The sequence below is a fragment of the Microcaecilia unicolor genome, chromosome 12 (genome assembly GCF_901765095.1).
Source record: "Microcaecilia unicolor chromosome 12, aMicUni1.1, whole genome shotgun sequence".
Lineage (NCBI taxonomy): Eukaryota > Metazoa > Chordata > Amphibia > Gymnophiona > Siphonopidae > Microcaecilia > Microcaecilia unicolor.
The window spans coordinates 78,889,090-78,910,205 of record NC_044042.1 but is presented as its reverse complement, the minus strand read 5'-3'; the positions used below and the strand labels follow the sequence as shown (position 1 = coordinate 78,910,205).

The window sequence follows — 21,116 nt, the reverse complement described above, 5'->3', positions numbered from 1 at the left end:
TGAAGAGAAGATTCAGCCTTCGAAGCATAGGATGGCATAACAAAAATACAGGGATAATGACTGAGATGAAAAAATGAGACTAGTTTAGGTAGAAATTTAGGGTGAATATGGAGAGTAAGCTACTGTGGAAAAACTGAGTGCATGGAGGGTGGTGAACTAAAGCTTGTAGTTCACTGATCTGTCTGGCAGTTCTAATAGCAATTAGAGAAAGGGTTTTCCAAGTCATGTGCTTCAGAGAAGCAGCTCCCAGATGTACAAAGGAATGGCCCATAGTCTTTGCTAAAACTACATTAGGTTCCTAGGCTGGTGAAGGAATTTGGATTGATGGTCTAATGTTCATGGGGTGGGAGGCTAGAGATTTTCCATGAATAAGAGTAAGGTAGGCTGAACTGAAAAAGTTTTGAGGCCTTGGTCCAAAAGATAAGAGTAAATATAACAGGGCAGTGAACCGCGTCCTCACTCTAGGATTTGGCCCATAAGGTGAAACATTGCTATTTAGAAAAGTATGACTTTTGGGTTGCCGTTTTTCTTGAAGCCAGTAGAACTTGTTTCAAAGGGTCTGAAATGGAAAGAGGTTTGATCACGTCCTGCTTAATCTCCAAGCTGTCAGGGCAATGTCTTGGGGTTGGGATGTAGAACTTGTCCGCTTGTGTCAGGAGGGTAGGGTGATGATGTCCCAATAGTATGGGCTGATTGACTGACATGGTTATAAGACATGGAAACCAAATACGTCTCGGCCAGTGAGGAGCAACGAGGCTGACCTTTGCATTGTCCATGTGTATTTTCTGTAGCACTTTTGGAATGAGGGGAAATGGAGGAAAAGCATAAAGCAGATGTTGTGTTCAGGGAATTGTGAATGCATCTGTGGCAAGTCTGAGTGGGCTAGGTTGAAGAGAGCAGAACTGAGGACACTTTGCATTGTCTTGAGCAGCAAAAAGATCTATGGATGGTCGGCCCCATGAGCTAAAAACATGTGAAAAATGTTTGGATCCAGAGACCACTCAGGTGGATGAAGCTTGCAGCTGAGACTGTCAGCTATTTGATTTTGTTGTCCTGGAAAATAAGCAGCTTGAGGAGTGGCTTTTAAGTTGAGTGCCAGATTCCATACTTGGAGGGCTTCTCTGCAAAGAGGAAGGGAACTTGAGCTCCCTTGTTTGTTTATATAAAACATTGTTACTTGATTTTCTGTTCTGATTAGTATGGCTTTGGAGCAAATCCAAGCTTTGAGTGCACTGAAGACAGCTCTGAGTCCTAAAAGGTTTATGTGAAGATTCTCCTCATGAGAATTCCAAAAGCCTTGAGTCGTTAAATGGAGGAGATGAGCTCCCCATCCCACAATGGATGCATCTGTTGTTATAATTATTTGCAGAAGTGGTTGGAATGGATGAGCTACAGTGAGACATTAACGTTGCAGCCATCAGTAAGGGAGAGCCGAATACTGTTGGTGACTGGAATCCTTTGGTTGAAGGTATTGGTTCCAATAGGATTTTAGGTGCCACTAAAGTTGTCACATACGAAGTTTCATTAAGGGAACTAGGAAGACTGTTCCTATCATGTGTCCCAGCAACTGAAGGAAGGTGTGAGCTGAGGCAATGCACCTGTTGTACATTTGGGATGCAAGAGACTGAAAAGCATGTAGGTTGTCATCTGGGAGGAAGGCCCTCACTAGGGTTATGTCTAGAAGAGTCCCTTCTCAGGGTTGATGAGAAAACCTAATACTCTGAATATGAATGGTGTTAGACAAAGTATGAAGGGCAACTGACTGAGTGGGACAAGAGATTAGCCAATCGTCTAAATAAGGAAAAACGTAGAGGTCTCATTTCCTGATGTCTGCAGCTACCACAGTGAGGCATTTATGAATATCCTGAAGTGCTAGAGAGAGGCCGAAGGAAGAACTCTGTACTGAAAGTGACACTAAAGGAATGTAAATCTTAGATATTTCCAGTGGTCGGGATGGAAGGGGATGTGGGTATACCAAGCCAATTGTATTGCTTGAGGAGAGGAAGGATTGAAGCTAGGTAGTGCATCTTCAACTTTTCCTTTTTGATGTAATGGTTCAGATTGCGAAGGTTCAGAGTCGTGCACAACCCTGCTAACATTTTAGGTATGAGGAAGAATCTTGAGTAGAAGCCCTGATGATGGAGATTTTGAGAAACTTCATCAATAGCATTGGCCTTGAGTAGGGAGTCAGTTTCTGTTGTGAGTAGAGATATAGGAGCAGAAGATAACAGGTTTCTGCAGGGAGACCGATTTGGAGGAAGCTTGTGGAAGTTCAATTTGTCTTTGATATGGTTGAAAATGTCTTCTAGGATAGAACTATTTTAAATACTGGTATTGGTGTGGTCTCCTAGGTGCTGGTAATGCGAAACCCCTGAAAAAAAAGTCCTGCTGTCACTTAACATGAGTCAGAGGCACCAATAATTGGCAATTATGTGCATAAGTGCTACAGGCTATTCCAATGGTTCCCAAACGTGGTCCTGGAGGCACCCCAGCCAGTCAGGTTTTCAGGATATCCACAATGAATATTCACGAGAGATATTTGCATACAGTGGAGGCACTGCATGCAAATCTCTCTTATGAATATTCATTGTGGATATCCTGAAAAACTGACTGGTTGGGGTGCCTCCAGGACCAGGTTTGGGAACCACTGGGCTATTCTATAACATACAAGCCAAAATTGCTTAATGTGTAACCATGAGGGGGGTATATATGTGGGCAGGGCATGAATGGCCATGGCAGTGTCACCAAGCAACACCTGCAAATTATAGAATACAGTCAGTTGCGCATGCCCAAGTCAGACTAGAGACGTCCAGCGTATAATGTCCTAAATGGATATCCATCTCACATGTATTTTCCAACAGGAAATATGTCAGGATTTCCTGTTCGAAAATACTTGAGATGGATGTCCATATGCTGAGGACGTCTAGCATAAACAGTCATTCTACAAACTGGAAAGTCCAACATATGAATGGCAAAAAAGCAGGAACAAGGACATCTGTAAGGCAGCATTCTTAGAAGAATGACCACACCCAGGTGCAGCCCAAGACAGTCTGCTGAGGTGAGAGGATGGTCTCCCCCTTGGCTCTACTCTCCCCTCCCCCTCCAAAATCTGACATCTCCCCCTTCCTTCCCTGAATTTACCTTCTTTTCTGACTTTCCAAAAGTTGGGACTGAAGCGGCTCCCATATGCTGCCCCAGCCCCTTTTCTCTACTGTGGCGAGCCCCGCCTCCAAAGAAACAGGAAGTATGTCAGAGAGGCGGGCCGTAAGAGAGAAGGGGTCAGTGGCAGGGCAGCATATGGGAACTGCTGCCATCCTGACTTTTGGAAAGCAAGAAAAGAAGGTAAATTTGGGGAAGGAAAGGCAGGGGGCAATGCCAGAGCGCAACAGGTGTGGGGGTGGATGCCACTCCCAAACAGTGCCACCTGAGACTCCCACCTCAGGTGGCCTAATGGTAGGGCCACCACTGGTCACACCTTCTGAGGCTCAACAAGGGAAGAAGAGGCCAATTGAACTGATATTGTCTTTAAACTTTCATTTGGAGAATTCTCTTTCACCAACTATTCCACAGTCAATATTATTTTGTTTTTGTAGCATCTGTTTCTGTCTTCTTTTATTGAAGTTCTTAATTTTATTCCTTTAAAGTTGATATAAATCATGCTTTTATTATGTTCAACAAGTTTATGCAGAAAATGTAATCTGCACAATATCTTAAGGTTATCATAGTATAGGTAACACAGTCATAAATCTAACCTTAAATTGTTCTGTTATGATAAGTGATATATAAGTGATGTTAAGTTTCTATTAAAATGGTTATATGTAGTATTATCGAATTTGGTATATTTTACAGAAAACTTATTTTTAAATCTATTTTACTATAAAGACTATCAATAGAAATCAAACAAAATAAAACATGGAAAAGAAAATAAGATGATACCTTTTTTATTGGACATAAAAAAGGTATCATCTTATTTTCTTTTCCATGTTTTATTTTGTTTGATTTCTATTGATAACCTTAAGAGTGGACTAACACGGCTACCACACTCCTCTACTATAAAGACTGAAATTGTTTTTTTTTAAATCTCGGTCACCAATGAAAGGGTTACTATATTTACATGAATTAATCTGTTACTCACATCCTCTAACCCATTTGTATATTAGCCATTATTTTATCCCTAGGTGTTACGTCACTCTTGACTCTTGTCCAGAAAGATGTCAACCTGGCTGTATTCCCTGACGTTGCACCTCGCACCCGCTGTGAGTTACCTTTGCTATGATATTATACTAATCAAACAAACACAAAAAACCAGCCGTCATCTGAATAACTTTTACTAACCAGCGGTAGGGTTAATGCACGAGTAGCACATGCCAAATCAGCACTACTGCAGGGGTAGCGAGGGCTCCCTGCAGTAGTTTTGAAGTTGGTGCACGCTGTTTCCTGTGGTAGAAAATAATTTTCTATTTTTTTACTGCCGGGGGGGTGGGGGTGTTCCCGCTGGTACTTGGCAGCGCAGCCACATTGGCGTATGCTGCCTGATTACCGCAAAAGTAGCACATGACCTCTTACTGCTAGGTCAATGGGTGACAGTAAGGGCTCAGGCAATACATAGCTGATGTGGAAACTCAAATGCTTGAAACAATTCTTCCCCAGGGAAACATTTCGCAACTTGATACAATCAATGGTGCTAAGCCACGAATTTATGCAGGATGCAAAGAACAAACCTAACCTTAAAGAAACTCCAGACCGCTCAAAACACGGTTACTTTAATGATACTGTTATTAATTATCGTTATACCTTATCCTACTCTCTGCATATCTGTAATGTATTATTTCTTTACTTCTAATTTTTTTTTATATCTTATGTACCTTAATTGAAACAATACTCTGTTCTTCTCATTCCGTTATGGCGGCATAATAACATAGTAGATGACTGCAGAAAAAGACCTGCACGGTCCATCCAGTCTGCCCAACAAGATAACTCATATGTGCTACTTTTTGTGTATACCCTACTTTGATGTAAGCCACATTGAGCCTGCGAAGAGGTGGGAAAATGTGGGATACAAATGCAGCAGCAACTAACTTTTATTGTACAGTTCGCAAAGCAAGAATTGTTCCGCCTTTGAACTATCAGTCCCTTAACATTAATTCGGGGTCTGACTGGGACGAGGCACGAAGCAGGATCTGAGCTCCAAACCTGCTTTGTTCTGATCTCCCTTCAGTTCAGCGCCCCCGAAACTCCTTCAGCAGTTAGATGTAACCGATTACCCAGTGGGAAAGAGGCGTCCCAGTCATGAGCATTGCATATTATTTATTTTCTATTAGTAATCATGAAAGATAGAGCAAGAAAGATGATCAATTAACATGCAAAATAAGAACCTCAATAGAAATGCTGGGGGCAGGTGAGGGAAGGATATGGAAACAAAATACACAAGAGCTTTTGAAGCAAATGTTCTCAGTATAGCTTTCTGGATTCAGGTAGACCACCGCGCTTTAAAATGCGAGCGAGAGCCCCGCCTAATTCTCGCCCTCTTTACCCCCCTCCCCCCCCGCTTGCCACGCCTATCTTCGCCCCTCTACCCAGACTCACTCTTTTACATCTCATCTCGCCTCGCTCCTCCCCTTACCTCATACCCCGCCCTTTTCCATGCCACGCCCTGTTTCTCCTCCTACCGTGTGACGCCTTTTCTCAGTCCTTGCTCCCCGCCCCTCCACTAAGCCTCGCCTCTTCTTTCCTTGCTCCGCCCCCTCTAACCCGCCCTGTAGAACTGAGAGTGAGTGGGGGAGAGATCGGGCCACCGGGCGGGGAGTGAAGAGAGTGTTTTCCGTCTCGGGATTGTTCTCGTCTCTGTGGGCTCAGCGGCACCGGCAGTATGGCGGAGCAGGAGAGCCTCGAGTTCGGAAAGGCGGATTTTGTGCTTATGGACTCGGTCACTCTTCCGGAGTTTATGGCCAACCTGAAGCTCAGGTAAGAGAACTACTACCTGCCGTTTCTACCGTCTCATACTCCAAGGGTAGTTTCACCCTCGCCCATAGACCCTTCTGACCATCCTTACATAACTCTTTCCCACTGGTACCTCTTTCACCCTTTACCCTGTGCTCCCCTCCACAGGAGCCTGTTGCACCCCATCATTGAGAACTCCCTATGTGGTTACCTCTTACATCCCATCTTTAGGTACTCCCTTAAGGGGGGATCTGTACTACTCCATCCTTAGGTACCTCCTCCGGGACACTTGTTGTACACCATTTTTAGAAACCCCCCTCCAGGGGGACCTGTTGGGTCCTATGTTTCTAAAGATAGGACATAACATTTTGAAATGTTTGGGGGCGCTAAAGTCAGCATAAATTACTGCTTCTTAGACCTAGTGAAGGTATCTGGTCAATATAGGGGGGTGCTCAAGCATCCACCAAACCCACAGAGCTGATACCAATTCTTAGAAACCCCCCTTCAGCATTTCATTCCAGGAGATCCCACTGTATTGGAGATGGTGTCAGCAGGTACTTAAGTCCCACCTCATGCCAACCCCTGTCCCACGTTCCTACAGAGACCTTCTATAACTTTTGCCATAAAGGCATTAGTGTGCTAGGCTTTCCCTCCCTGGGTCCTGCCAGTTCCTGCTAGGTATCTGCTATTTAATTTCCCTGCCACATCCCATTATGTGGTCACAGGGATGACTGATTTCCACTTCCTCCCTCCAAGGGGCCTTTCCCCCCTTGGGCAATTGCCATGTGATCCTACAAGGTGCCCCCGTTGCCCAATACCACTCTATTACCTGCTTTTTAGCCATCCCACAATCCTTCTGTATATCCCACCCAGCCCCAGGGTTCCACCATCCAAAGTCGTATTTCCCTCCTTTCAGGGCTGTTTCCTCGGCTGTGCTGCTGCTGTATCTCATTCATTCAGGGACAGAATGGCCTCTGTTGTGTTGGTTCCCAATCAGGAAATACGAGCGTGGTATAATTAGCGCTACCTTTACATTGGGATAACACTGAACTTGTCTTCTTGCAGTCAGTAATTTATATGAGTTTCTGTCAAAACTGTTGCCCGATTGTGTAATATTTATGTGGGCTGGGGAGATCTGGCAGCACCCTCCCTGGCTTTAACCACTTGTTTGCAGCTCTGTGTAACAAACAGAGTCGCACTGTAGTTCAGACCTAGGGATTTCTTTCTTCTGTGGATTCCTGTCCTGACTTTGGTTTTACCACTGGAATGCCATCACATTCCTTGCTTCCCTCCCTCTGTTTTTAGATCGGAATCCTGCTGCTGACTGAACTCACACACATGAAATTCCAAAGCTGGCTTTCAGGTGACTCCCCCAGATCTAGAAACTGCAGGGCCAGCAAGTGCCAGTTCACCTTTCTGTCTGACATCTCATGGGCTCCTGTTAGATACCCTTTGATTAATCAGAGATAGGGGATTCTGTTTAGGGGGAGGGGCACAATTCTTTTGTCAAAGTATGTGCATAAAGCCCACCCTAGAGCCAAGGTGTGTAAAAAGGATCAGGGCAGTGCTTGAAGCCAGTAATGTATGTTAGGTTAATTTGGAGCACTTTATCTTGAATATTGTCTTAACATGACCCTTTAAAATAGCTGTTTGGAGAGTCCTGTTTACTTTGTACACTTCCAGTTCTGCAGATGTCTGAGTGTTTGACCTGTGGGAGGTGAGACTAATGTATCTGGCAGGCGAGGAACACAAGGTGCAGTCTTGTCTGCTTGGCAGGTGGCTTATGTTATATTTATTCTCTCCCCACCCTCTGGTGTTGGGAATTCATTATGGGTGCTGTGACCCTGGTCTAAATGAGTGTTTTCTCGGCAGCTGCATGTGCCTCGTCAGCAGTCAGTGACTCTTGAGTTGCTTGGAATGGGATGGCGGGGCAGTGACCTTGAATTTCTGTACTGCAACTTCTGATTCGGTGCAGACTCCTTTGGAGCCTGTCTCCCAGGCCTCACCTTTTACCCTGTTAGCTGTAGTTTCGGTGCCAGTTTAGTTCTCAGGGTCACACAAGAGAGAGTTTAGGACTCCTAGGTCACAGTCCCTTCTCACTTTTTCTGTCGCTGCAAATAGCTGTGACAGGTAAGAAACCCTAAGCTCCTCCTCTGCCATTACCAAACTCATCTGTAAAACTAAAAGCAAAGTCCTTGCAGGGTGAGTCTTCATATAACTAGCTAAAATTGCAGGCTAGTCTATGTGCCCATTGGCAGAGGGTGGTGGCGGATGGAGGTTCAGGAGGCAGAAAGCGCAGTGCCAACCAATAAACGTGTAGTGTCTGAGCCAGCTGGTAACTAAGCCTAGTCTGGGGGAGCCCTGCCCTGGCTTTCTTCCCTGAGGGCAGAGCAGCCCTGATCCTCATCAGGACTTGGCTACTGTTTGGAGCTTTGCATTTTTTTGTGTTTGTATAACAGTAAGTGCACAATAAGGAGAAACAGCATCCGTCCATCCCTCTCTCCCTCCATGTGGATGAAAAGCAGAACAGCACATACACACTGTTCTGGTTCTAGGTCAGTTCCCACTGAACCAATTCCCACCCATAACCCAAAGAATACAAAACACACAAGGCAAGTGTGTCTTCCCTCCCTTTTCTCTTCCAGATTGTTTGGGGGGGGGGCAGTACCCCCTCACCCCCCCTCACCCCCCCTCCCCACAATATTATCTTTTACACATCCCTTTCCGCTTCCAGGCGTGCAGTTCATGTGTACACCCCCCCCCCCCAAACTAGGCTTCAACCTAATTCATGTTTCATCTGGGATCTATGTCATTAATAAATAAATAGATAAATACAAACTGCAGTTCATGTGGGGTGGGGGCAATGCACCCCCACACCCCCTCCAAACTAGGTTTCAACCTAATTCAGCCCCTCAAAATGACACACTGATTTTGATTTATAACAAATTACTACTCTACCTATGAAAAATTATTCTATTATTATATGTCCTCTGTGTACATCCGTATGCTGCTCAAAAAAAAAAAAAAAAAAGACCACTGCCAGGACTGATGGGACCTGATACAAGAAAGAAGCTATGGTCCGTAAAAAGAAAAAAAAAATGGCTAAGGAGGGTGGGAAATGACCGGAGGGGGGGGGGGGATTGTCCTAGGTGGGTGGGAACTGTCCGGATGGGAACTCGCCTGAGACCACTGTTCTATTTCTTACTTAAAGGATGCATTTGGAACTACCAAAAACAGCAAATCATTCAAACATATTTGTAGACTGTTTGAACACGGGGTGCAAAGACCTACAGCATTCCACTCAATCCATCTGTCCAGCGGGATCATTTTCACTAAAATTTCACAAGTGGGCTCATATTCTGAGGGGCTGGAGAGGGAAGATCTATCACAGTTCTGCAAGAGGTCATTTTCAACAGCATTACTGCCCTCAAAAGCACTAGAAAAACCAGGCATGTAGATGGGGGATCACTTTTCCTCCTCCTTCATAAGTACATAAGTATTGCCATACTGGGAAAGACCAAAGGTCCATCGAGCCCAGCATCCTGTTTCCAACAGTGGCCAATCCAGGTCACAAATACCTGGCAAGATCCCAAAAAAGTACAAAACATTTTATACTTCTTATCCCAGAAATAGTGGATTTTCCCCAAGTCCATTTAATAATGGTCTATGGACTTTTCCTTTAGGAAGCCGTCCAAACCTTTTTAAAACTCCGCTAAGCTAACCGCCTTTACCACATTCTCTGGCAATGAATTCCAGAGTTTAATTACACGTTGAGTGAAGAAAAGTTTTCTCTGATTCGTTTTAAATTTACCACATTGTAGCTTCATCGCATGCCCCCTAGTCCTACTATTTTTGGAAAGCGTGACCAGACGCTTCACATCTACCTGTTCAACTCCACTCATTATTTTATAGGCCTCAGCCGCCTTTTCTCCTAGCTGAAGAGCCCTAGCCACTTTAGCCTTTCCTCATAGGGAAGTCGTCCCATCACCTTTATCATTTTTGTCGCCCTTCTCTGCACCTTTTCTAATTCCACTATATCTTTTTTGAGATGCGGTGACCAGAAATGAACACAATATTCGAGGTGCGGTCGCACCATGGAGCGATACAAAGGCATTATAACATCCTCATTTTTGTTTTCCATTCCTTTCCTAATGATACATAACATTCTATTTGCTTTCTTAGCCGCAGCAGCACACTGAGCAGAAGGTTTAAACGTATCATCAATGACGACACCTAGATCTCTTTCTTGGTCCGTGACTCCTAACGTGGAACCTTGCATGACGTAGCTATAATTTGGGTTCCTCTTTCCCACAGGCATCACTTTGCACTTGCTCACATTAAACGTCATCTGCTATTTAGACGCCCAGTCTCCCAGTCTCTTAAGGTCCTCTTGTAATTTTTCACAATCCTCCCGCGATTTAACAACTTTGAATAACTTTGTGTCATCAGCAAATTTAATTACCTCACTAGTTACTCCCATCTCTAGGTCATTTATAAATATGTTAAAAAGCAGCGGTCCCAGCACATACCCCTAGGGAACCCCACTAACCACCCTTCTCCATTGAGAATACTGACCATTTAACCCTACTCTCTGTTTTCTATGTTTTAACAAGTTTTGAATCCACAGTATAACACTACCTCCTATCCTATGTCTCTCCGATTTCCTCTGGAGTTTTTCATGAGGTTCTTTGTCAAACGCCTTCTGAAAATCCAGATACACAATATCAACCGGCTCACCTTTATCCACATGTTTGTTCACTCCTTCGAAGAAATGCAGTAGATCGGTGAGGCAAGATTTCCCTTCATTAAATCCATGTTGACTTTGTCTCATTAATCCATACTTTTGAATATGCTCTGTAATTTTGTTCTTAATAACACTCTCTACTATTTTGCCCGGCACCAGCGTCAGACTCACCGGTCTATAATTTCCCGGATCTCCTCTGGAACCTTTTTTAAAAATCGGAGTTACATTGGCCACCCTCCAATCTTCCGGTACCACGCTCGATTTTAAGGATAAATTACATATTTCTAACAATAGCTCCGCAAGCTCATTTTTCAGTTCTATCAGTACTCTGGGATGAATACCATCCGGTCCAGGAGATTTGCTACTCTTCAGTTTGTAGAACTGCCCCATTACATCCTCCAGGTTTACAGAGAATTCATTAAGTTTCTCCGACTCGTCAGCTTCGAATACCATTTACGGCTCCGGTATCCCACCCAAATCTTCCTCGGTGAAGACCGAAGCAAAGAATTCATTTAATCTCTCCGCTACGGCTTTGTCTTCCTTGATCACCCCTTTTACTCCTTGGTCACCTAGCGGTCCAAATGATTCTTTTGCTGGCTTCCTGCTTTTAATATACCTAAAAAAAATTTTTACTATGTGTTTTTGCCTCCAACGCAATCTTTTTTCGAAGTCCCTCTTGGCCTTCCTTATCAGCGCTTTGCATTTGACTTGACATTCCTTATGCTGTTTCTTATTATTTTCAGTCGGTTCCTTCTTCCATTTTTTGAAGGATTTTCTTTTAGCTCTAGTAGCTTCCTTCACCTCACTATTTAACCACGCCGGCTGTCGTTTGGTCTTCCGTCCTCCTTTTTTAATACACGGAATATATTTGGCCTGGGCTTCAAGGATGGTGTTTTTGAACAGCATCCACACCTGATGTAAATTTTTGACCCTTGCAGGCGCTCCTCTAAGTTTTCTTTTCACCGTTCTTCTCATTTTATCATAGTATCCTTTTTTGAAATTAAATGCTAACGTATTTGATTTCCTATGTATACTTACTTCAAAGCTAATATCAAATCCGATCATATTATGATCACTGTTATCAAGCGACCCCAGCACCATTACCTCCCGCACCAGATCATGCGCTCCACTAAGGACTAGGCCTAGAAGTTTTCCTTCTCTCGTCGGTTCCTGTACCAGCTGCTCCATAAAGCACTCCTTGATTTCATCAATGAATTTTACCTCCCTAGCGTGTCCCGATGTTACATTTACCCAATCAATATCAGGATAATTGAAATCACCCATTATTATTGTGTTGCTCAGTTTGTTTGCGTCCCTAATTTCCTTTAACATTTCTGCATCCGTCTGTTCATCCTGGCCAGGCAGACGGTAGTACACTCCTATCATTATCTTTTCCCCCTTTACATATGGAATTTCAATCCACAGTGATTCCAAGAAGTGTTTTGTTTCCTGCAGAATTTTCAATCTATTTTCAATCTATTTGATTCAAGGCTCTCGTTAATATATAATGCTACCCCTCCACCAATTCGATCCACCTTATCACTACGATATAATTTGTACCACGGTATGACAGTGATGCCACTGGTTAGCCTCCTTCCACCAGGTCTCAGAGATGCCTATTATATCTAATTTTTCATTTAGTGCAATATATTCTAACTCTCCCATCTTATTTCTTAGGCTCCTGGCATTCGCCTATAGACATACCTTGAGTAGAGATTCTGGATGCCACATCAAAAGTGTCGTAAGCGCCCCTGGCCAGGAATTTATGACACACTTTCTGTGCCTGACCACCTGGTGAAAATGCTCGGTCTGCTGTGGAAGGAGGGCTATCAGTTTCTGTGCTATCAGTTTGGTTGAAACTACTACTACTGCTTATCTCTTCTATGGCACTACAAGGCATACGCAGCACTGTACACCATACATGAAAAAGACAGTCCCTGCTCAAAGAGCTCACAATCTAAATAGGACAAACACACAGACAACTAAGAGGTAAGGGAATTAAAGAGAGGTGAGGATAAAAAAGGGACAGTGCAAGTGAGTAGTGGTTAGGAGTCAAAAGCAACGTTAAAGAGGTGGGCTTTTAGCCTGGATTTAAAAACGGCCAAAGACGGGGCTAGACGTACAGGCTTGGAAAGTCTATTCCAGGCGTGAGGTGCAGCAAGATAAAAGGAACGGAGTCTGGAATTAGCAGTAGAGGAGAAGGGGACAGACGAGAGATTTGTCTATGGAATGGAGTACCTGAGGGGGGGGGGGCATAGGGAGAGACAAGAGTGGAGAGGTACTGGGGAATTGAAATCGGAAATGGATAGGGAGCCAGTGAAGTGACTTGAGGAGAGGGCTAATGTGAGCATAGCGACTCTGGCGGAAAATGAGTCGCGCGTCGCGCAGCAGAGTTTTGGACTGATTGAAGAAGAGAGAGATGGCTAAGTGGGAGGCCGGTGAGAAGCAGGTTGCAATAGTCTAGGCGAGAGGTGATAAGGGTTCTGACAGAGTGTTCACAGAGGAAGAGATGGATTTTGCTGCTGTTATAGAGAAAGAAGCGACAGGTTTTGGCAATCTGCTGAATGTGAGCAGAGAAGGAGAGAGAGGAGTAAAAGATGACCCCAAGGTTACGAGCTGATGAGACAGGGAGAATGAGAGTGCCATCCACAGAAATAGAGAAAGGGGGAAGAGGAGAGGTGGGTTTAGGGGGAAAGATGAGAAGTTCAGTTTTGGCCATGTTAAGTTTTAGATGATGTTGAGACATCCCGGCAGCAATATTAGATAGGCAGATACATTGGTCTGGATGCTGGTTGAGATTTCGGGGGTAGAGAGGTAGATCTGGGAGTCGTCAGCTTAGAGATGGTATTGAAAACCATGGGATGATATCACAGAGCCAAGGTGCAAAGTGAGAGGTAGGAGGAGAACCAGGAAAGAACAGAGCCCTGGAATCCAAGTGAAGACAACGTATCAAGGAGTAAGCTGTGATCAACCAGTGCAGGGATTTGCCATGGGGGGGGATACTTTACCCACCCACCCTTAATTTAGTTCAGTTTATTTGAAGACTTACAGCTTTACATCCTCTGTTAGAGGAAAATCAAAGCGGTTTACAGTCGTATGTCAAGGAAATAATATTAAAGTTGCAATATACCCAGAGGAAAACAGTGTAGGAACAAAGAAGCAAACAGTTTGCTGACCCATGCTGGGATTATTAGATATTTCCCCAAGAATTTGAGAAAAAAAGATGGAGTTTTTAGGGTTCTTTGAAGTGGATGTGGTTGATGTTCTATCTGCAAGGTGCAGGGAAGTGAATTTCACTCCATAAGGCCAAAGAAGGAGATTTCTGAGGGTCTCGTATCAAGGTGGTATTTAGAGGATGGTGGGAGGGATAATTGTACAGAAATACTTAAAAAAAAAAATTGATTTACATATTGCGCTTGAGTAGAAAACTGGGTACAAAGTGGAATGAAAAGGTCATCCAAATCAGTGAGAAATGCTTTGTATATAATGAATACAATTTTGAAGTGAACTTGGTAATAAATGGAAGAAATAAAACAAAATATAGAAAAGACAATGTGATACCTTTTTTTTATTGGACTAAATACATCTTTTGATTAGCTTTCGAAGGTAGCCCTTCTTCTTCAGATCAGAAATGAGCAAATGTTGACAAATATCAGAATATATAAGTGACACACAAGAGCATCCCAGTGACAGTCTCACATGAAGAGGGAAGAGTGGGTTAGGTGAGACCCAGGGAGAGATGGATGAGTTACAAGAGGGTGACAAAGCAGTATAATTTTATGGTTTATAATGGGATAGAAAACTCAGATTTTTGTTAAGCTCTAGCCCTGTCATCATCTTGACTTCAAAGGTCTTACGTTCCTGGATTGTCTTAAAGCTTCCTTTTAGTATTCGCACCATAAAATTATCGATTCAGTGTTCTGGATTTGTAAAGTGCTTATATTGGGAGCTTGCTTTTTCCTGATTTGTGTTTCAAGTTAGGTGGCTGTCGGAAGGCCAGCACTGGTGGGACTGGGAATATCTCTTTCAGTAGTGGCTGTAGATCTTTTATGATTCTAGCTATGGATTGTATGTCACTACAAGGGGATTCTCTCTGTGGGATGACATTGGGAACCAGCAAAGATTCTTCAGTGCAGAAGTGATATGATCGAATCTGTCTGTCTATACCGGTATTTTATAACATCTCAGCTCGGAAGTCTCGCAAGGCCACCTCTTGAAGTCTCAGCAGTCATTTTGAAGCAGCGGTAGTGAGCAGGTCAGTGAAAGCAGGGAGGAAAGAGTGGGATTCTTTCCTGCCCCAAAGAGGCCACCAGTAGACCACCAGGGTGCATTAAGGTATGTTTTGGAAAGAGCACCCTAAGGCCCACCTACCCAGAAATCAGGACAAACGAGCAGGCTGAAAAAAAAAAAAACACCCAGACCCCCGACAGTCCCCTGAAAAGGAGAACATGTCTGGGGAAATCCAGACATGGTAACCCTAGTCCACTGTCTCTCTCACTTCTCCCTCCTCCCTCCCTCTCTGTTGCAACATCTGTTCTTTTCTCTCTCTCTCCCCGGTCCCTTTAACTTCATTTGATTGCCATTGGTAGTGGCACTGCAACAACTAAAACAGCCTGCTTTGGGTCTTCGGCCTTCCTTGTGAAACGTCCTGCCCTTACGGAAGGAGGAAATTCTTTCAGAGAAGTCGAGACATGTCACAAGGAAGGCCGAAGCCCTGAAGCAGGCTGTTTTAGTTGTTGCAGTGCCGCTACCAGAGGAACCTCGGGGGGTGGGGGGGGGGGGGGGGGGGGGGGGGGGGGGGGGGGGGGGGGGGGGGGGGGGGGGGGGGGGGACGGTGCTGGGACCAGAGGTAATGGAGGAGGAAAGGGAAGTGCTGGACCTCGGGGAGAAAGAGATGCAGTAGGTGCTGCTCTACTGAACCTGGGAGGGGGGGGGGCAGACAGGAAGAGGTGCTGGACCCGGGAAAGGGATATGGATAGACTGGACCAGGAAGGTGGGGGGAAGGACTGGAGAAGGGGAAGATGTTGAAACTGAGGGGGAGAGGGTAAGGGAGAATGAAGGGGAGTGACATTGGATCTATTGGATGGAGGGAGAGGTGCTGATGCTCCTCTGCTGGATTTGGGTGGGATAGACAGGAAAAGATGACTGACTAGACTGGAGGAGAGGAAGAGAAGAGGAAAGACACTGGATTGAGGGGAGCTGGAGGGGAGGGGGGAGAGATAAAGAGAGGCTGAGACTGACTGGAAGAGAGGAGAAAAGACACTGGACAGTGGGGGATGGGGAAGAATGGGAAGGAAGAGAGGAGGAAAGATACTGGCCCCAGGGTATGGGGTGTGGAAAGAAGGACAGGGAAATGGAGAAGAGATGCTGGACATGGAGGGAGCCATTGGAGCCGACTCTGTGGGTGCTGTGGGTGCTTGAGCACCCCCAATATTGAGAAAATTCATTGTATGTGTCCACGGAGGGGTTATTTTCATTGGGCTTAGCACCCCCAATAATTTTGAAAAGTTGGCTCCTATGGAGGGAGCATAGCGACAGGGACACAAAGCGGCATTGCTGGACTTGGGGGGGAATAGGGACACAGAGAGGCAATGCTGATCATAAGGGAAAGGATATGAACAAAGCATGGAAATGCAGGACAGGACAAGCTAGAGACATAGAGGAGAGATGATGAATATAGAGGAGGGTAGAGATACCAATAGGGCAGATGCGGAACATGGAGAGATAGGGACAAAGGGAAGATGGATGATGGAGAGAAGAAACCTTGCAAAGTCAGGGGAAATAACAGAGAAAATCAGAAGAGAGACACCGGGACCAAAGCGAGTAGAAAAGTAAAATGCTCAGACAACAAAGGTAAAGTATTTTATTCTGAATTTCTTAATTGTAATATGTCAGCTTTTGGGAATACATATTGCTGGCATTTTGCATTTCAGTTTCTATTTCTCTGTTAGTGCTGTGTGAAGAGTCTGACTTCCTGAGGTTTCCAGTTCAGTTTTTTTGCCTTCATATCTGTTACTGGTGTGTAGTTCCTTGTTTCATATTTGTTGAGGTCTGTGTGTGTGACCAAGGTGTGGTATTCTGCCTACACGTAGTTTGTGTAGAGATCTTGTTGCAGTCCTGTTTGTTAGGTTTTTTTTTTTTCACTAGATGGTGTATTGGTGTTTTAGGGCATGGTGTAATATTTACAGTATTGCCTCTTCGTGCATAAGGTTGTTGCTCTTTGAGTCCTGGGAGTTTAGTGCTGTTGAGCAAAAACACGTGCTACCACAAGTGCAGGGCCCCTTTATCCTTTCAGAGGTATCAAAATGTATTACGGGGATCTTTTACAAAGGCGTGCTAGTGTTTTTAGCATGTGCTAATGATTAGTATGTGCTAAATGCTAGAGACGCTTTGAATTGAGACTTAAGTGTTTGTATTGTTCAATAATTTCTGGTTTTAAAAGAGAATGAAATTAGATGTATTATTTCTACTAACATTGGACAATACGTATGTTTTCAACAAAATGATTTGACTATACACCATTTTGGCTTTGAAAGGGCCAACCAGATGATCAATGTGGAATAATGATTTAGATGAATAATAACTATGGATAATCAGGTTAATACCATGTTTTTTCTTTAGTGTTGTTTAATTGATCTCCTTGTCTTGTCTCACTCTCCCTATTTAGTGGTCTAAGGAAGAATATAGAATTACCTGATTGAAATAATTCTTGTGTATTACTTTCTCTGTATTTCTGGCAAGTTATTTTATCGCTTGTAAATTTAAATTGCTATAAACAAAATGCTACAGACGCCCATAGGAACTTTCTAAGTTGTACCTGGGGCAATGGAGTGTGAAGTGACTTGCCCTAGATCCTAAGGAGTGGCAAGGATTTGAATCTGCCTTCCCTGGTTCTCAACCCACTGCAGCTACTCCACAAAGAAACATCTTCTTGCCAGTGAAAGCTAGCTTAACATTGGATAGGGAAGGGAGAAGTAGCAATTGATCCTGGTGCAAAGTAATAAAAATGCTCTTAGGTAACATGGCAGATCATTTTGATTGATATTACCTTACTGGGAGCCAATGAAGTTTTAGCCAAAGAAAACAGAAACATGATCAAATGAATTCATTCAAATAAAATATGTGCTGCAGTAGCCCAAGTCAGCTTCCCCTGCTTTATAGAACATATCTTGAACTCTCTTCCTAGTTATCTCTCTAAGTTTGTTTTAGGCCGTGTTGAAAAGGCCAAGTTAGAATCTCCACAAGCAGAACCTGGGGAGAATGGAGTGAGCAGAGCCAATAATGGCCTGGTTGCAGCCATAAATACTAAAGCAGAATAAAACTGCTTTGCTCGTTAAGGGATCCTTTTAATAAAGTGCACTGAAAAATGGCCTGCGGTAGTGTAGGTGCGGGTTTTGGGCGCACGCAGAATCCTTTTCAGTTCATCTCTTAAAAAAAAAAAAAAAAAAAACCCTTTTTAAAATTTTTGCCAAAAGTGCATTTTGGGTCTGACACCTTACCGCCAGCCATTGACCTAGTGGTAAAGTCTCATGCGGTAACCAGGTGGTAATGACCTATGTGCGCCAAATGCCACTTGACACATGTCCGATACATGCTGCAGAAAATAAAAATAACTTTTCAGCTGTGCATATCGAACGCACGGCAAAAATGAAATTACTGCAAGAGCCACACGGTAGCCGTGCAGGAGCTCTGTTTTGGCGTGTTGGGCGCGTGTAGATACTTACGCGGCTTAGTAAAAGGGCCCCCAAGTTGGGGCATTAGATCGCCTACTCAAGACATGCACGTGTTCACTAGCAGGAAGGTGGAGGCAAGGCAAATAACATAGTAAATGACGGCAGATAAAGACCTGAACGGTCCATCCAGCCTGCCCAACAAGATAATCTCATTTTACATGGTATGTTACTATAGATCCCCAGGCAGCTCCTCTATTCACATCTACTACTACTACATATGATAACCCTAAGACAGGAGGAAATAGACGAGAGAGGGGAAAGGCATGGGGGTCTGCTAATAAGTTTCCATCATCTTGTGTCACATGAATTTTGAAGTGTTTCAGTGGGGTCATGTTGGATAATAGTTGGGAAGCAGTGATCTAGAGTTTATTTTGTACATTTCAAGACAATCTATTACTAGGAGTGTGGGATGCTATTAAAGCTTTCACATAATCCATGCTGTAGTGAGATTTTTTTTTTTTGGGGGGGGGGGGATTTGTTTTTAGCATAGATTATGATGATTTTATTAGCATTAACAGGCCTTTAAGCAGAGATGCTTGTGTAGACAACTTGGGTTGATCATCTATCATGTTTTTATCGTATGTGGGTAGAAAAGTTTTCACTTTCTTAAGCTGGGAAAGTGAGATTCCCTTTCCACACCCAAACCCTAAACCATGGTATTTGCAACTTCTTGGCATCCATACTCTGTTTTATTACTGAAGGTCTGATTTACTTTTTTTCTTTCAAAAATGTTATTGCAGTTTGTTTTAAATTATCTAGAAATGTGTGGAGGGGCATAATTGGAGGGGCAGGGAAACCCGTATTATAGAAACAAGATGGACGTCCATTTTTCGTTTCGATAATACGGTTGGGGACGCCCAAATCTTACATTTAGGTTGTCCCTTAGAGATGGTCTTCCCTAGACTTGGTCATTTCTGATTTTCATCGATAGTGGAAACCAAGGACGCCCATCTCAGAAACAACCAAATGCAAGCCCTTTGGTCATGGGAGGAGCCTACAATCGTAGTGCACTGGTCCCCCTGACATGCCAGGACATCAGCTGGGCACCCTAGGGGGCACTGCAGTGGACTTCATAAATTGCTCCCAGGTACATAGCTCCCTTACCTTGTGTGCTGAGCCCCCCCCCCCCCAAAACCTACTACCCACAACTGTACACCACTACCATAGCCCTTACGGGTGAAGGGGGGCACCTAGATGTGGGTACAGTGGGTTTGTAGTAGGTTTTGGAGGGCTCACATTTACCACCGCAAGTGTAACAGGTAGGGGGGATGGGCCTGGGTTCGCCTGCCTGAAGTGCACTGCACCCACTAAAACTGCTCCAGGGACCTGCATACTGCTGTGATGAAGCTGAGTATGACATCTGAGGCTGGCACAAAATATTTTTAAAGATGTTTTTTGAGGGTAGGAGGGGGTTAGTGACCACTGGGGGGGGAGTAAGGGGAGGTGATCCCCAATTCTTTCCGGTGGTCATCTGGTCAGTTTGGGCACCTTTTTGTGGCTTGGTCGTAAGAAAAACAGGACCAGGTAAAGTCATCCAAGTGCTCGTCAGGGACGCCCTTTTTTTCCCATTATGGGTTGAGGACGTCCATGTGTTAGGCACGCCTCCGACGCATCCTCGTGAAATTTGGTCGTCCCCGCGACAGCCAATTTTGTGTGTCCCTGTGAGAAGGACGCCCATCTTCCGATTTGTGTCGAAAGATGGGCGTTCTTCGCTTTCGAAAATGAGCCTGAAAGCGTACATAACAATTAGAAAACATTTGGAATTACAATATTTTGATGTCGCTTTAGCACCAGTGCTTTTCCTCTTTAAAGATCAACATTCCTGACCTCCTCTGTCCCTTTTCTCACTCTGATTTTTCACTTTGCATTGTAGTTATTTACTCTTTGCCAAGTTTCATCATTTTTGCTATTTTTCTCATTTGTCTAGGATGACATTAACTGTAGCCTTTGGTTTGTCAATTGGATTCAATTAAACAGTAGGTTTTTTTTTTTTTTTCAAATAAAAATTCTTGTTCTTGTTTCATAAGAAGCGGTGACAGGATCTAGAGTTGTGATCTAGTTTACCTGTGCTAAATATTTAGCAACTGTGGGAAGTTGTATATAATAAATAGGTTCACAGAACTGGGACTTCCTTGCTTTTTCTTAATGGAATCTGAAGTTGTGACTCTGTTGTGTGAATCCCTTTACTCCTAGAGGGCTGTGAATAACTCCTGTTCTGGTTGTTCTCTTTGCTGTCTGTCTCTTGTGTTTTGTGCTTCCAGTTACACTAGGCCATACGTTTAGGCCCCGATGATTAGGGTTACCATATTTGCTGTCCCCAAAAAGAGGACACATGCCCTGCCCCGCCACACCCCCACATGCCCCTGTCACATACCACTCTGCCCCTTTCACACCCCCTAAGGGTGTCTTATCCTCTCCTCCCGTCCCCTTACCTTACTGTACTGCCCTGGTGGTCTAGTGACCTCTTCGGGGCAAGAAAGAGCCCCCTCTTTCCTGCCTAGAGCGGCTGCAGACTGTCTTGTTGCCTCCCGTTATCGGCGCTGATTCATAATGGCCGTCGAGAGTGACCATGCAAGACTTCTGCAGAAGTGTCGTGAGGCTGCCGCTTGAACTCTCGGCAGCCATTTTGAATCGTGCCGGGACTGGAGGCAGCAAGAGACGGTCTGCAGCCGCTCCAGGCAGGAAAGAGGGGGCTCTTT

The 21,116-nt window shown here is 44.3% G+C and overlaps 1 protein-coding gene across 1 annotated transcript in view; it reads left to right on the top strand.

Moving 5' to 3' along the window:
* The first annotated feature begins 5,770 nt into the window (after positions 1-5,770).
* Positions 5,771-21,116, top strand: part of MYO1D (myosin ID) — a 253,291-nt gene continuing 237,945 nt past the window's right edge. The window contains exon 1 of the mRNA XM_030220531.1: positions 5,771-5,964. Coding sequence (XP_030076391.1) covers positions 5,870-5,964 — 95 coding nt within the window. The 5' untranslated portion in view covers positions 5,771-5,869. The remainder of the gene's footprint in view (positions 5,965-21,116) is intronic.